This window comes from Amphibalanus amphitrite, unplaced genomic scaffold (assembly GCF_019059575.1).
Source record: "Amphibalanus amphitrite isolate SeventyFive unplaced genomic scaffold, NRLGWU_Aamphi_draft 000034F_arrow, whole genome shotgun sequence".
NCBI classification, from domain to species: Eukaryota; Metazoa; Arthropoda; class Thecostraca; order Balanomorpha; family Balanidae; genus Amphibalanus; species Amphibalanus amphitrite.
Window position 1 is genome coordinate 622954 of NW_024881530.1, and position 17605 is coordinate 640558.

General features: G+C 50.4%; 1 protein-coding gene across 1 annotated transcript; it reads left to right on the forward strand.

Annotated features, from left to right (window-relative positions):
• The first annotated feature begins 679 nt into the window (after nt 1–679).
• LOC122370277 (serine/threonine-protein kinase Sgk2-like) lies at nt 680–16183 on the forward strand. Its single transcript, XM_043345746.1, has 10 exons — nt 680–901; nt 8684–9052; nt 10346–10441; nt 10867–11000; nt 11662–11784; nt 12068–12341; nt 12637–12786; nt 14003–14119; nt 14459–14773; nt 15287–16183. The coding sequence occupies exons 2-10, from the start codon at nt 8966–8968 to the stop codon at nt 15461–15463; spliced, it is 1473 nt and encodes a 490-aa protein (XP_043201681.1). The 5' UTR covers nt 680–901; nt 8684–8965; the 3' UTR covers nt 15464–16183.
• Nucleotides 16184–17605: the final 1422 nt, after the last annotated feature.

Here is a 17605-nt window from a genome sequence, read left to right on the forward strand (position 1 = left end):
TTCTATCGGGATCTGACGCCCCCTTTCCCCCGCACGTGGCACGGCACCGCTACCCCTCGACCCTTTCTCGACGGGACTTGCGTTTATGACAGCGACCGGTCAGCAGAAAGGGTCGCCAGGTTCTCTACTCTCATTAAGCAGATAACTCGAACCATCTATGCCAACCTCAGCAGAACATGGACAGTCCGTTTTATTGTTTCTAATCAATCGTTCAACTCGACAGATAGTGGGTAAATCTGCGTTCACGATCGAGCTCATCCAGGAGAAATGGACGTCCCAGCCGGTGAGTCCCGTTCACCAGTATATGGTATGGCCTACTCCATATCTGGAACAGTTTGGATTTTCTCGGATCACTGGATTACCCGCGTCTTCCGGTTGCCTTCGGGGTGACAACTGACATGAAACATTCCAGTCACGCACTGTGCAGTCAGATGACCATTCTCTCGTCTACCCCTCCCCCTCCCATCACACAAGCTGGGTCGTCTCCCGTCAGTCACTCCGTCCCCTCCCCTCCCCACCTGTCGGATTGTCCCCTCCCCCGTCCCCACCAGCTGATCCATGCCTACCCGCATACCTCCCCCATCCCATACCCTCCCCTCCCCATCCCCAGTCCGGCGCTCCGCCCCTCTGGTTTCCTGTTTGTCGGCGGCCGTCCCGTCCCGTCCCCGCGGCGAGCCAGCAGCGTAGTACGAGCTCAAGGCCGCGACGGCGGTAGTGGCGGTGGGACACGCGCGCGGGCCGGCGCGGCGCGGCGGTCGGGCGGCGGGGCTGGCAGTGGCGCGGCGGGCGGCGGAGCGCGTGGGGTGGCGCTGAGGTGGGCTGGGACAGACGGACGGTGTGACGGCACCGTGACACCGCCGTGACGACCCCGTGACGGAGGCCACCTGCGCCCGGTGACGCGGTGAGTCGGGTGGGGGATTCTTATGTGTGATGGTGGTGTGGCGTGCTAGGGCTCAGGGCCTCGGCTAAGGAATTTTGACTGGTGGGCCACTTGGGCAGTGACATGGACTGACCTTCGTAGCCATAGCCCCCCCCCCCCAATTTTCGATTTCTCCCCAGATTTCGGCCACTTTATTCTGCAAAAAACGTCAGGATGGCATTAAAAAAATGTATAAAAAACGGGGCTCGACCCCCCCCCCCCTCACGACTCTTCAGGGAGAGAGAGAGAGAGAGAGAGAGAGAGAGAGAGAGAGAGAGAGAGAGAGAGAGAGAGAGAGAGAGAGAGAGAGAGAGAGAGAGAGAGAGAGGAGAGAGTAGGGACCCACAACCCTCTCAGTGGTGATACTCCCGCGGTGCACATAAAATCGCACAAGCACGGAATATATAGTCTACGACATATCGTAGTTCATATCGACATATCGACATGTCGTAGACTATATATTCCGTGGCACAAGTACCTATGCACACAATATTGACGCAGATTATAAAACTTTGGACGATAACTTACGGCCGTGAGTGGATCGCTCGCCGACTAGTCGGAGATTCGGAAGCGGTCGGACGGGATCGGGCGTTGTTGGGTGGATCGGGAGGAATTGTGAACAGCAGTGCAACTTTATATATAAAGTGGGTTGTAGCAGGAACCCCAAAAGGGGATTTTAGCAGCAACCCCAACATCTCTGAAAATGATCATTAAGCCTATTGGTGTCGCATGGAAAATAATTGACTCAAAAGCCCAAGCGCACTGCGCAGCCCTGATATTTTCTTTAAAAAAACTAAGTTATGTACACGTTCACTTCTGGTGAACACTGTCCCAAACTTTAGATTTCTCTTGGGTGTCTGAGTGGAAAATTCGAGCCACCCAAAATGTGAGAGTGGAAAATTATCCATTCTTATTCTTGAGTGTCATTTTCAGCCTAAAGGAGAAATTTTTGGAACGCTGACTGTGAACGGTTCGAAATTCGTCCAACTGGTCAGATGTGTGACTGCAAGCATCATACCGGTCGTAAAGACGCATAATATCGCTTGCAGACTTCAATCGGCTGGAAGTCGCCGACACTACCTCTAGTTTGACTCTGGCTTATATCGTGTCTTTCGGCGAGCCGTCTGAGATCGCTCGCAGGCTTATCCCCGACCGTCTGAACTGGTCTGTTCTTTATTCGTAGTTTTTCTTGTAACCGACTGGTCTGCGGCAAATGCTTATGTGACTGCAACCACTCGATCGATCGGAAAGCTTGCAAGAACTCTCGCAGACCTCGATCGGCTGGAAGCCGCCGACACTATCTGTAATTGACAGAGGCAGACGTCTTTCGCGATTATTGCATAAAATTTAAAGCCTCGGTCACACTTCACCGGATTGGACCAACGGACGAGAAACGGACGAGAACTGTCAGCATCCGGTGATGTACGTTTGTTTCCGTTGGCCGTCCGTTTGTCATCCGTTAATATCCGTTCCATGTCCGGTGGTGTCCGGTTGAGCACACCGGACACCACCGGACATGGAACGGATATGAACGGATGAGAAACGGACGTCCAACGGAAACGAACGGACATCCCCCGGACATCACCGGACGCCGTCCGTTTCTCGTCCATTGGTCCAATCCGGTGAAGTGTGACCGAGGCTTAGTCCACTTAGTCCACTATAGTTCACTTTTTACCCCAAGAGGATATTGCAAACAATAGGTTGATTTTTTTTCACAAGAATATGTTTCACCGATGGGTACTTTACAGCCTGAAAATGTACGATAAGATCTGCTAATTCAATTTGAAATGTGAAAAATGTGGAAACTTAGATTTTTCGGAAAATTACTGGTGGGCCAAATCTTTGAGGCTGGTGGGCCACTTCGGGTCACTGGTGGGCCATTTGGCCCACCAGTTAACATGTTAGCCGAGGCCCTGCTAGGGCTGCTGGCGTTCTTTGTTGTTGTGGCGAAGCATGGCCAGGCCCAATGGAACAGGCTGATGTCTGTCAGAGCTGCTGACGTTCGTTATCATCAGGCCCTGGTGTGTTCACAAGTGTGCATTGTTCGGGGTAAATCACACATTGGAATTTCCTGATAATCAAAGCTGATAATGTCTGTGCTCATATCGTATCCGGGCGCTGGTGTTGCATCGATGAACACGCCCTTTCGCCTCCCCTCTCCTTTCGCTGCCCTCACCCCCCCCCCCCCCGTCTCCATCTTTCACACACCCACTTCTTTGGCTGGTTAAAACTACTTGATTGTTCTTAGGCTCCTACCATACCACTATCTATCCTTTTCCCTCTTTACTCTCCTACCCTCCCTTTCCTCCCTCCATCCTTCCCTCCCTCCCTCTCTCTCTCTCTCTCTCTCTCTCTTTCTCTCCCTCCCTCCCTCCCTCCCCCTACTCGCTGTAGCCTATCCGTGCGACTGTCAGCCGTTCACCATGTTTTTATCCCGTCAGTTGGAGACGCTTGGCTGGGGCATTGGACTCACTTCCTGTCAGCCGGCTGTCTTCCCTTCCTGTAGCAAATTGATCGTAATCATAGGCAGTTTTGGTTTTGCTGGGTTTTTGCGTCTGTCTTTGTATTGAGACCATTTCATGGCCGTGGAATGAATGGATGAGGGGAGACGTTCACTGGGCTGACTGCTGAGGGGACCATCGACTGGTGCACCGCAGTGGCTGAGCTCGTTCCGCTGGGACGGGAGTGTCCCCAACAGGTGGCGTGGTACGGACAGGCCACCCAGCCAGGCGCCAGTCACACTTAGGCCGCCCCTGAGGAATGAGATTCTCTCGAATCTGTCCTCGAGCGGTTGTCTGAGGGTTTGATACTCGTCCTAGGTAGGGAATCGTGATCAAGGATGGTCCCGATGGAAGGACAAATGGGAGCATATATGCTTCCTATAGGAAGTTTTCCGCGGACCGCCGCCAGCAAATGCTGGGCGGAGATCAGGAGTTCAGACAACATGACAAGGCAAGGCTACGGTTCCCTCTGAACGTGTCCAGCCAGCAAAATGCATACCCACGATGACGCATCACCCGTGCTTTGCCATCGCTGCCGCTGGATTTGTGTGATCACGAGGTCCCTCCAGCAGTGGCCTTATCATCATGACTAAGTAACTCTTAGACGACGGCCTTCGACGGAGCCGGGCATTTGATGAGCGAAGTTTTAGCTAAGATACGGTCCTCTCTTGACCCATAAAGCAGCGTGTGTAAGTGATACGGTTCCCCCTGGCCTATACCGAGGGTACCGAGGACGGATGTTTGACATGTTTGTCCGGTGGCTCATCCGGACCGCGCCGGACGGGCCACTCGACACCACACTTCGTCACCCTCGCTGGGCCATCGGAGGTGAGCTCGTCAACAGGTGATCGACAGCTGAGCTCGTCTGTCGATCCGGCTTCCAGAGAACAACAGCTGCCCCTTTTGCCACTCAGACATTCCTTCTGTAGTGTGACTGCGCACGGCGGGCCGGTGACTCATCGAGGCGAGGAAGCTTCGCGGCCACCGGCAGGTGCAAATCACGTGCTCCGTGCTCCTTGTGAAATTAGGTAGGGTGTTGAAAGCGTGTTCGGAAGAGTCGTAGCAGTTTTACCGGGTACAGTGATATGGACACGCTACATTACCTTCATATGGTTTCAATTGCGTGGCTTCGTTCGTTCGTTCAGTCATTCATTCACGAATTAAAGGGACCACTCGAATTTTGATCATTTGCGTTGTAAATACAAGTGCTGAGTTGTGTCATTCACTTTATAATAGGTTAGTTTTACTTATTCCCTGACCCAGTCTGGTTTCAAAGGGGCTCTCCTCCCCCTTCCTTCACAAACCCTTTCCTTCTCTGGATCTTCTCTTCTCTTCCGTAAGTCATAATTGTGTCAGGGTCGTCGAATATACACCATGTCTAGAATGGTTTGGTTTGACTAAGTTACGCCTCTGGTATTATAGAGCACGCTTACATTAGTTGATGTTATATAACTTGCAGCTGCAGCATGACGGAGCGTGCTCGTCAATGTTCGATCGCTCTGCGGTCGATCCCAAACGCTGCGATCGGGTCGGGTGCGCAGCACCGTACCCTGCGCGTCACGAGTGTCGTCACGAGCACACCAAAGCACCCAGCTGCTAAACGGACCAGCTGAGAGATGAGCGGTGAGCTCAGCGGTGAGATACCACCCGGAACAGCCGCCGCCGAGGGCACTCCCTGCCCGGCCCGGCGTGAGATGTGCACAGTCACCGTCACAGTCGCCGGGCGTTAGAAGGACGCGCGCGCGGAATTACCGAGTGTGTATGCGGGCGACGGCCTTGGTGTGGAGCACAGCGCCTCACTTGATCCGCGCTCTGATGCCGCGTGGTTTTTACTGGGCCCTCGGCCCAGCGCCTTAGGTGGGGGATTCTGATCCGAGCTAGCGGTGTTGCGGTACAGCCTACCTTACGGCGCGTTTGCTGCTGCCATCTAGCGGTGGAAATATAAGCATGAATGAAATGGAGCGGGTTTACAGTAGCTTTTCTCGCACAATTTAAGCTTGCTTTTCGTTTAGAGTAGTTTGCATAGGACTTGATTTTCCACCGGTGGTAGTAACTATTATGTTTTTACCATTGTGTATAGCTACACAGTACAGTACACACACCATCCATCCATATTTCACGTTCCTCTCTACAAAACACTACTGGCAGGCGTCGTGCTCTAAAAAGATGTGTGCTGGCTGCCACTTATCCCGTCTTCAAATTATGTGCAGCTCTGACATTTAACTCAAGATGACGGCCGACGTCTGGGCTGTGTCTGAAATTCCGGGCAGTGTTGACATACCGAGCTGCCAGTGACCTCGTTGTGGTCTCAGACATTAACCCTGTTTACATAGCATTTAGACATTTCCCTAGATGGCTTAGAGATATCACAAAACTGGCCAGTGACCTTTTGCAACTATCACAAGTGACTGTATTCAATGCTACAAAGACCACTTTCTCGGAATTCAGGCATAATACATCAATAAATTGCAATAAATAGGCTATTTTCGGCTCGAAAAAAGGGTACTATTTCATGCGTACAAAGACTATTTGCAAGCACCATATCTGCTGCCATATCTCCCTGCACCCCCTCGTAAACACTTTGCCATATTAGCTAAGTAAAGCTATATAAATCACAATATATGCAGATATACTTTACAAAAACAAAATATAAAACGATATATAATATAAACAAAAGTAAGATATAAAAGGCTTGAAAGAAAAACATCTTAGAAAACAAGTATTTGGCCCACCACTAATATCGAGTACTGCTGTCTCTCGGCAGACAGCTCTGCACTCTGATTGGCGGAAATCAAGGCTAACTAGTGCTGGGCAACGAAGTAATGACCAAGTACAGCATGCTTAGGAACGATGATGACGTAGTTGGGGGTGGTAGATTTAGCGTGAAGACCCATCAAGAGATGATTTCCTGGCTTATTACTATTGGCAAAAATAGCGAAGTTGGGTTTATCAACAACAACATTAAGGGTTCTTTTCTGAAAATATAAAAGCATTCATCCTAGACTTTTCTAAAAACATCAAAATATGACTTCTAAGTGGATCACTTGAACCGCCACAAAACAGCTTGAACGCCGTGGCTCCCTAATGACGTCATTTTCTGATTAGCAAATCAGCGCCGAGCAAGGCTTACTCTGATTGGTCAGAGAAATATCGGGAGTTTTATGTTGAGGGGACCGGAGTGCGCCTTTGGTTAGGAATTTTTCACGGCGGTGGTAAAATCCTCTGGCTTAGCTCTGGCTTGTCTAGCAGTGCCATCTATAATAGAAGTCTTCAACTAGCAGTTTGGCACTTATGATCGCCTAGATGACGCTACCAATCGGTTTAGGTATTTGACTTGATGAATGAGCGCAACGTGATTAGAGGTAATTAGGTACTGACTCTCGAATCTGCTTAGAAAGTCATTTAGAGCGTATGTGATACCTGCTACCAAATATCTTACGCACTCAGTTTCTGCTTGGTGTTTCCATGCCTTTTGAATCGATCAAGAAAATGTCACTGCTCAGAGGTTGAAGGTAAGCGGGAAAAGGGGTGTTATATATTTGATCTTTCTATAAATGAATGCAGAATATGAATAAATGCAATCCGCTAAATGTAAGCCGCAAGGAGTGCATCGAACATAACAATCAGCTTTATTTTCATCGTTTTCATGGAAACAACTCAGGGGTGGAGATCTGTCAAAATTTCAGCGGGGGTCCAGGCCGGGCAGATGGAGGCGGGCTGGATGCAGTACCGTTGACTTACATAGCAGTAATTCGTTTTCAGGGGGGTCCTGACACCCCGACCCCCCCCCCCCCCGAGATCTCCACCTCTGAAACAACTTAGTCTTATGCTAAAATGTTGGGCAAAAACTTTGCAATATTCAACTCATATGATGCCCAAATGTACGACATACAATTCATTTGAAGCCCATGCGTCGTTTATTATCAAAACTACATAACATGAAGAGCGTCATAAACTTGGCAGGCTTTTTCTTTTTGGTGGCCAGCACTCCATTACCACATTTCTGGATTTTGTATTTGCTGCGCAGCATTTGTCGACATGGCGGAGGCCGAACACCTGAAAGTAGATCGAGCTGGCATGTGAATCTGGCAACTCCTATGTAAACGGGGCTATTGACGCAGTTCTGTCTTACTTTAGGCAGGACTGCACTGGCGCAACACATTACGCACGCACGTCTCACCGACGATGCACAGCTCTAGCCGTCAGTTTATAACAGCTGTTGTGTTTCCCTCCTCTTTCCCTGTTCTCTCTCTCTCTCACTCTCCCTCTCTCTCTCTCTCTCTCCCTCTCTCTCTCTCTCTCTCCCTCTCCCTCTCTCTCTCTCTCTCTCTCTCTCTATCTCTCTCTCTGTCTCTGTCTCTGTCTCTGTCTCTGTCTCTGTCCGTCCTCCACTGTCAGCTCGTCGCCGTCCAGTTCAACAGCTCGCGACAACCCGTTGCGCACTGCGCAGTGAGGGCCATCTGCCTTTCGGCTGTTGACCCGGGGTGGGGAGACGCACCCTGTGCTCTGTCTCGTGACTCATATACAGTATGTGACCAGTGGGACACTACAGACCCAGCACCCCATTCACATATGACAGAGAGGTGTTCTACCCGCAGCTGCTGTGTCAACCGCGCGCAGTATCTGATTACAAACTGAGCTGGGCTTACCGAAGCGGTGGTTATAAAAGCAAGCGATGTCTTTGTTCGGTGATGCTGGTTGGTGATGCTGGTTCTCAGACACGCCATCAGTCGATTAAAGATTGTTTCTGTCTCTGTTTAGCATCTCCAGCTACCAGTCGTGCACTTGCTGTCGTTGATCGTCTATTTTTGTATAGAGTCGTAACCGGTAATGCCCAAATGTCGGTGTTACTAAGAGTCCCCGACCGTGGGTGGGCGTTCCTATCGGTTTGTTGGTCGATCCTCTATCAGTGGACACAATGAACGGTGAGCAAGCGACCCACATGTTCTGTTTGCTGTTACTGACCCCAATTACGAGTATGGATTCGTTCACACTGTTCATATGGATTCGTTCATTCGTTTGACTCTAAATTGGCTACTGATTTCGTAACGGTATAAATATAGCATCCCAATGGTACGATATTGATAAGTAAGACGCTAGATCCGTATCAGATGGATATCAGGTGCCATCTCGGGCCTTCAGGACGTTATCGATGTTCACTTGATACCACAGAACACGCTTGTTTCATGGCGCAGGTAATTTCGCTGTCCAATGACACCTCATCAGCAAGCTTTCTGAACGGTCCGTTTCTCCCTGTCCGCAGGTGTGCTGCACGGAAGAAGCTACGGAGCCGTGTACGACTACGGTAAACCGCGCCGGCCTACGGACGACTCGAGAGTCCACCCAGCTGCCCAGTGCCGACCCCGCCGAACAGCCCGCCGACTTAAAAAGGCCACCCGGTCACTCCAGTGACCCAGTCACTCCAGCAACCAGTGACTCAATCACTTCAGGGGCAGAATACTCCAGTGACCCGACTGCTCCAGTACTCAGTGTCTAGGAGTTCCGGGATTCCACGGCGGAGTATCGCGGCGAGCTGACTCCAAAGATGGAGGTCCGGCGCCGCTCAGACGATTCGGGCTCTGAGATTGAAGTGGATATCACAGACTCCGAGACATGGGACCACAAGTATACGGTGAGTGATGAGACCACCGGTTGGGGTGTGCACAGTGGGCGCCGACCTACAGCTATACCTGGCAGGGTTTGGTCCACCTAGCACTGATTAAATTCCCCGGTCTTTGTCCGAACTTCGAACCATATTCTGACTCGGGCAATATACTAGAAGCAGCTGGCCTGAATGAATCGCCCAAATGATTTTGTAAACTTTTCCCGATCTTGACATATCGAACAAGAGATTCACCTATTGCGCTATTCTTGCTCGTTTTCCCTGCTAGTTTTGCTCAATGAGAAAATACTGACAGACACGAAAGGTACTTATCTTTACCTGACATATTCGACCCGTCAATGCGAACACAAAAATAAACCCACGTCGAAACTTGACTTAACATGAACTAGTCCGATAACTAGCTCTAAGATATGACTGATTGCGCCCGATACAGATTACAACATGGTGACTGATTAGTCGGCCTAACGCTCTCACAGGGCCCTCTGACTCAGCCACCGCTCGGCCCTTTATCTCGGTTCCTTCCCAAGTCCCAGGAAGCAAACATGCCCCTGTATACACGTTACGTCATACTGGCCCGCCTCTCTGAGTCATCCATCCAGCTTCGGGTCGAGAGGTCACTCCAGCGTATCTTTGGAATGCCAAATAGGTACCACAACACATTGTCAATAGTCAATGACTGGACACTTGAGGAATGCTTGGAAAGATGAGTCAGTCTGTTGACGCCTTGTCCTGACATGTGACTTAGGTGCATGCCCTCTGTTGATGTACGATATATCGAGGTCTGACCCTAGGAAATGCATGGATGCGGCACAAATTGCCCCTAATATAACGATGTAAAAATGTACATACTGTTGAGCAATGACTTTGATCTCTATGGTCTAATAATACCGTCGTTGCACAATCACAAAATAAGGTCATCCAACGACATGGGGCATAATCACACCCAAGGCATTTATCACCTTTATCAGTGCGATACCTTATCTTGCTTATCGCGCACCTCGCATGTAAACAGCGGCAGAGTCATGAGGCTTTATGTTGACAATTGACCGTGAAAGCTAGTCTGTTAATAATGTTGGTTGAATGATCCGGCCATGCGACTTCCAGGCTATTTCTTTGCGTACTATGAAATGTTAATTACCCATGCTTCTATCTTCCCTCTTATCGCTATAGTGAAAATGCCTTCAGCATATTGCTAGGTCTCTGAAAAATGAGTTGTAACTGAACGCTTAGTACCATTTAAATTGACTGAAACTAGTCTAAATCAAACAAGCATGTCTGTTCACTGTTTCTGTTCATTTTCAGATGTACAAGTTGGTGATCCGGCGGTACAGCCAGAGCTGGTTTGTGTACCGGAGATACAGCGAGTTCTACAGGCTCAACGAACAGCTGAAGAAACTGGTCAGTTTCCTGACCTCTCTAGAAATCAAACGGTCTGCACAATCGAATGTTTGAGCTCTGAGAGCTGGGCTTGGGCTCGTCTTTCCTTTCCGAACATTTGAAGTAAAAAGATTCAGTAATGCATGCAATGAAATAGCACTTTGGGTGCGTTGTTTATTTTTAGTAGTACTTCCATGACCGTCAGTGGTGCACAAAAGAAAATTTACCATGAGCAAGCACATGTCGAACGGAGCTCTATCGAATTACTCGACGCACTTCCTCCGAAAACCCTAAAGTGCCGACAGACTTACGGCGTGGCCATCCTGTCAATCAACTGCGATGAAGACCACCTATGGTTTCCTTATGACCCCATTTCCCACCCACAGGTTGCGATAGCGATGTAGTCCATCTATGACATCATGATGACGTCATACTCCCGCCCACAGGTTGCAATGGAGTCTCACAAGCTGCCTGGGAAGCGGATGTGGGGTAACCTGGATCCCGAGTTCGTCCGCTCCCGTCAGCTGGGCCTGGAGGAGTTCGCCAGGGGTCTGGTCACCGATGAACGCACCCGCACACTGTGAGTCCGGGCGAGAACTCTGAGCTACAACTGAGCCAAAACTGAGTCAAAACTCAAAGCTGAGCATGCGTACTACGTAGACTCGTAGAAATCGGTACACTCATGCATATACATTATACGTATACACGTACTGACTTGTAAATGTATATCATCCATCCATCCGTACATGGGATCCATGGTTAGTGGTTACATCCAAACATTCACATATTTATATCACGCATGACTTTATGAATATCTACGACGCACTACCGGTGTCGCACACTTGCTCTAGTTCAATGCTCTGCACTATCACTAAGGCTGCAATCTGTGTACACATCCTTATCAGTGTTCTGCTGTAGGCTATCACGCTAGTTTAATCCCGTCAGTTTTTGATGTGCGCTGCGTAGTGACGACTGTTTCGCAATGTACAGCTGGGCGGTGATGGGTTTACCATCCTAGGGTGTCAGATGGGGGAGAGGGGATGGGGGGGGGGGGTGGAAGGGATCGGGAGGGGAGGGTGGTTGGTGAGGGGACTTAATGTGTTGACTGAGCTCGATGAGAGGGAATTAGCGTGTCGACGGGGTATGTGACCGGGCTTGGTGGCAAGATGAAACCTAATACAGTTGCCGCAGAAGCGCTGCTATAATCACCCACGCTGACGCTGTTGTCTGTGTGTTCCCAGAACGATTGTCCAGGAGTTTCTGCAGCTCCACCACCGCTCCTCTGACTCGGATGAGAACCTCACTGACGACTCGGCGCCCTCCAGCGGTGACGAGGTGTTTCTCGGCAGCAGCGAACGTAGCCAGTAAGTAAAAAGCGATCCATAGCTCTATCAACGACGCTGGACGGGGCTTCTCCTTAGATGGCTACGGACATAGCTCAATAAAATGGTCGTGGAGTAAAAATGTTGAAAGTTTTTTATTATACCAACTAATCAAGGGATGTTGCTTCCACTTTCTAACGAGCATTATAGACGATAAAAGATGCAGTAGCTGCCGATTTCACGATTGTGAATGAAAAAAAAATAGGTACCAAAATTATGATTTTTTTATTATTCGCCGCTTTATCAACTCATAATTTTCTTTCAGCGCCCGGCCGAGCGACTTCGAGTTTCTCCGTGTGATCGGCAAGGGCAGCTTCGGCAAGGTGTTCTTGGCGCACCATCGGGCGGAGGGGACCAGCTACGCCATCAAGGTGCTACAGAAGAGGATGATCGTGCAGCGGAACGAGACCAAGCACATCATGTCCGAGCGGAACGTGCTGCTGAAGAACCTGTACCACCCGTTCCTGGTGGGACTCCACTACAGCTTCCAGACCAAGGATAAACTGTACTTTGTGCTGGACTACGTCAGCGGCGGAGAGGTAAGACTCGGCTGTTAAAACTGATTAACGAATTATGCATATAAATCAACGGTTAATGACGGTACGTTCGTAAAGTGTCCTCTCACACAGCACGGTCGGCTACTTTTCTAAGATTTTAGAGATTCACCGAATCCCTGTATGAATGTTGTATATTATGAAACCCGTTCTTAATCGCACGTTTCGTGACTTTGATGACTCATTAAATTCAGCACATACTTTGGTATCACCAGAAGAAGTTGATATTTTCCGTTCCGCACCACCATACAACACTTACGACTCCTGCTCTTTCCGGCAGCTGTTCTATTACCTGCAGAAGGAGCGAGTGTTCACTGAACAGCGGGCGCGGTTTTACGCCGCCGAGACCGGGTCGGCGCTGGGCTATCTCCATTCGCAGGGCATCATCTACCGCGACCTCAAACCAGAAAACATGCTACTGGATAAACAGGTGCAGTTATATACGGGACTGAGATCTCTACCTCGGCCCTTATCAGTGGTTCAAGTGAATAACATTAGCACAGAACAATTAGAACGGGCTCATGAAGTCATAAATTTCGGTATTTTAACCACTGCATGGATAACGACGATAAATGAATGCATAGTGATAGCTTTTTAGCTTATTATGTATTGAATAGCTTCAAAACTACGCTTTAGATAAATGTTAACTTTTATAGCAACGCGCGAAATGTAGCCACGTATTGACCGCCACGTTTAGGTATTGTTCAGTCACTAGATAGCAATGGCAAGATTAAGAAGCGCCTTTATCTATCCTGTTCCGCACCGCACGGTAGATCTAGTTCTTGCGGATAGATGGCAGCAGCGGTAACGCCTGAATGCAGACTGTGCCGCAAGACTTGTAGTTGTAGTAGTGATTCTTATCGGTAGATGGCAGCAGCGATAAACGCCTAAAGACAGACTGCACCGCAAGGCACAGTCTCCTTGTAACTCCTGCGTATAGATGGCACTAGTGGTAGATGCCTGAAGGTAGACTGTGCCGCAGGACTCCTAGTAACGATTCTTGTCGGTAGATGGCAGCAGTTGGCTGTCTGAAGCGGCTGAAGAGGGAAGACGGTGCAATGTGATCACAACATATCATTGTCATGTCACCATGTCCAATAACTGCGTCCATGGACGGCAGCATTGTGCGTTGCAAAGCTGGAATGAGGACGAGAGCCTAGCTTGTCGGTCGTTCCCAATACTAGATCTGTAAGAATCTTGCCCAATACCGTCATATGCGACGCCTTATCCGTTTACTCCACAGAATGTTCAGGGTATACATCACCGTTCCGTGCTTCTATCCTCAGGATACAGAAATCCTTCTTCTCCACGCCGCAACCCCCACTCCGGACTGGACACACCTTTATCTCATGTGGGCTGCTCCCTTGGAGCGGCACCGCTGCTCCCGAGGGAGCGCACCCCATAGCCGGGTGCAGAGAGTGCTTGGGGGGCTGGTCGGCCTGTCCATTTGGACGTGCTCAGCCCCGGCGACTCTCTAGGGTGTCTGCCCAGACCAATGTCTCCCCCAATTCCTATCATCCTTCTGGCTCTGCAATGGTCTTGCCAGACCGACAGGGCCTAACCCAACAAAACAAACAAACAAATGTTCAGGGCATTGCCGTTCCCATAGCCACCCTGCTGACAGCTTGTTCTGTTTTCTATCCCAGGGTCACGTGGTGCTGACGGACTTTGGGCTGTGTAAGGAGGGCCTGATCGGCAGTACTCAGACGTCCACATTCTGCGGGACACCCGAGTACATGGCGCCGGAGGTGCTCATGAAAATGGTCAGTTTTTTATAGTAAACCTCCATAACCTCCATCTCCTGATTAGAATTGTGTACGCTGAATGTTGATACTGATGTTTTCTATCGTCTTTAATTCGTCTGGTGTTTTTTTATGAAATGGGACGAAGACTTTCTCAGCTCCGTCTGCCCTCGGCGTCGTGCCTTTCCTAGCCGCGGCGATTCTCTGTCAACTTTGCTGACCTGACCTCTGATCCCTCTGACCCCTGGTGACCGTCTGTTCACAGCCGTATGACCGAGCAGTCGACTGGTGGTATCTGGGCGCCGTGTGGGGCCCCTCTGACCCCTGGTGACCCCTCTGACCTGTGACCTTTGTTCACAGCCGTATGATCGGGCGGTCGACTGGTGGTGTCTGGGCGCCGTTCTCTACGAGATGCTGTACGGGCTGCCACCATTCTATAGTCGCAACACTCACCAGATGTACCAGTCCATTCTGCACGGCCGGCTGCGGCTGCGTCCCAGCGCGTCCCTGACCGCTCAGGAGCTGCTCACGGCGCTTCTACATAAACAGGCTGCTGAGAGACTGGGCTCAGCACCGGCCGACTTTGGGGAGATCCAGCAGCACCCCTTCTTCGACACCATAGACTGGGAGGCGCTGCTGGAGCGGCGTCTGAAACCGCCCTACGTGCCCCACACGGTCAGTGAGTGCATGTTCCAAGGGGCTGTCCTTGTGTACTGTCTGACAATGGTAGTGAATCTGAGGCTCATGTGTTCTGTGCTAAATTGAATGGTTTCACTTCGTTCTCAGTTTGGGTATGATATATCGTTTTTGGTATGTTAGGCTAATCGTGTCGTTACTGATCGCGACTGTGTTCGTCTATGCCTTACCGTGCCATTCCGTCCATCCAGTCTCCTTTGACTACGATCTGTGAGTTGTGACCCTTTGTAACCATGCTGTTCTCAGTCCGTAATGTCATTAATGTCTGAAATACCGTGTCTAACCCTCGTATATATGTCATTGTCCGTATGTAACCAACCTTGTCGAGCTCTGCGTCTGAAGTTGCCATTCTTCATTTGGAACTGGCCGTGTCGTTCTTTACAATGCTGGTGCAGACTGCAGGGTGTGCCGATATTGTGTAACTAACTACCGCTGTGCCAAGTACTACACTATCCTCTCCCTCCGTCTCACGACTTGCTCTTCCTCCCACAGACCAGTGACGACGACGTACGTCACATCGACCCCGCCTTCACCCGGGAGAAGGTTCCCTCCAGCGTGGGCCGCTCGACGATCGGTCGTTCCGGCTCCACACTCAGCCAGAGAAGCATCGACAGGTACTTCATCGGCTTCTCGTACGACCCCGACTGTGATCTGCACGACGGGGACTAGTGAGGACATCTATGGGAGAGGGTGGGTACTAATGGTTGTCGGTGTGGCCGTTAGGCGCTGTGGTCGCTGGGAGGTGGTGCTGGTGGCCCAGGCCGTACCGCGGCGTCCCCTGTTATGCTGCGTCCTTTGGATCGTCATTGTTGCGTCATTGCCAGCGGGAATCATGCATATCTCAGTGATTTGTGTTAATTGTTTCGTGGAAAGTGTCGGACATCGGAAGTGTTTGCCTTCCCGCTAGTTGATCACGGTTATGACTTGCGACTTCTCAGGGCCATGCTATAGATTTCTGCCATTATTGGATGACTGATGGGACCAATAATTATGAGCGATCGTGCGAGCGTAGCTCGACTGATGGTAATGCTAACACGACTGGACTATCCGTTGGTGGGTTAGACCAGTTGAATTCGTGCGTCTTCTCGGTAGTGACGTCCAGTTATCCGCTGAACATGGCGAAGGTTTGACTCGTCGTCCCCAGACCTAAAGGCCGTAAGCGAGCACAGCGCCTTCTGGTGTCATTTGCATCGAAACTCTCGTACGGGTGGTGACAACGACGGCCAGTGAAGCGAGCTTATTACTGTTGTGGCTCGATTCGAGTTGTGGAACTTGTTCGAATGTTGCTCGTTGAATCATGGCGCGACATCACCCGTTCAAGAATGTGTTGCATAACAGTTGTAAAGATATTGCGTACAAAAGTGAGATAATAAATGCTCGAACGTGCCATGCATGAACAGTTTTCCGTAGATGGCGTCTTATTTTATTGAGATGGGGGAAAAAATACGTTTGAACCTACACAGCCACGCCAGACTTGCGCTATCCATTGTACAGCGTCATTAGTCGAATGATCTCAGCGTCGTCGAAGAAACAGAACCGCAGTCCAGTTACGTAAGCGCGGACATCCAACGGCCTTGTACGTATAGTATGTTCGTCGTACAGTAATCTTGTGCGACGTGTGCCTGCGTCCCTAAGCACTGAAATGCATCACTCCCAATTGACCGGTGACTCATTCTGCGTGGTTGAATATCGTTCAGCCTCGATTCTTTGGTGCCCTGCGTTCATCGCGTTCTTGGGACGGACTAATAATGTCTCGTGAGCTGAGCCAACCGTACAAATGGCATAAGATCGACCAGTCCACGTCTCATGCCAGCTCAGCAGATTCGCTAAACAAGCAATAACCTCATTTCCTCCATCGTACCAACTAGGGCACAAAGTTCATTCGAAGAGCAGCCGCAAGAAATCGGCTGACGCCGCGGGTTCTTGGTCCAGGGGGCGTGGCCCGCGGGCCCGCCCCAAACAGACAAGCAGACAGAACCCTGGGGCGTCTCCCAACAGAGCACTGAAGCTGACGCGACCGGAACTGGGTGGGGACTTACGCCGACAGAAACACTTCTCCAAGTATATCCCATTATGAAGCGACGGACAATCGAATTCGCCGTCTTAATTACCTACTAACTGCTCCTCTGATAGATGAGTTCCCGCTAAAAAAAAAAAAAATGGGACGAAAATAGACGACACACGATGCAGGTCCTTTGGTTGCAAATAGATACCGACCCGACCCGTGTATTATCTCGCATCGCGACTGTGCGTATGTGAGCACCCGTACAATTAGAGCAGTCAGCAGGCAAGTACACTTACGCTAGTGACACCATTTTTAGATGGCAGGTGGTGCTCATGCCTCGTAAACCAGTGACAGAAATACGCCCAATTCGTCATTTTCGAATACCGACAGGGTGACATGCTGACCGATGAGACCAATGACCTTTTGTTTGTACCGAGGTGAGCACAATCAAACTGAACCACATTATCCGTATCAGTGGCCTGTGTTACATGTGAATAAAAACCAACAGCATATAAGGAAATGTGCCTTTATCAACAGGAAGGAGTGGTTGAGCTAAGTTTAGTTGCAGGCTTCTCGGTAAGATGGATGCCGTGCCGTATCAGATGGAGTCGCGCTGACCGAGGCTCTGAACTCGACACAGCGGCGGCGGCCGCCCGCGGCGCCGACCTTGGCTGTGATGCATTCGGTGCTGCTGCGTCTCGCCTCGCTGAACGGAGGAGAGGTCAGTGACCGCCGCCTCCTAACCGGCCGATTGGCCACGGCGCCACTGAGGGAGGGGAGGGGGCAGGTCACACCGGAGAGTGACC

Excerpts from the sequence above, each read along its gene's own strand:
- LOC122370277 (XM_043345746.1), top strand. The coding sequence starts at position 8,966 with ATGGAGGTCCGGCGCCGCTCAGACGATTCGGGCTCTGAGATTGAAGTG. Across the intron at positions 10,442-10,866 it reads ACGAACAGCTGAAGAAACTG|GTTGCAATGGAGTCTCACAA; the intron begins GTCAGTTTCCTG and ends TCCCGCCCACAG. Across the intron at positions 14,120-14,458 it reads CGGAGGTGCTCATGAAAATG|CCGTATGATCGGGCGGTCGA; the intron begins GTCAGTTTTTTA and ends CTTTGTTCACAG.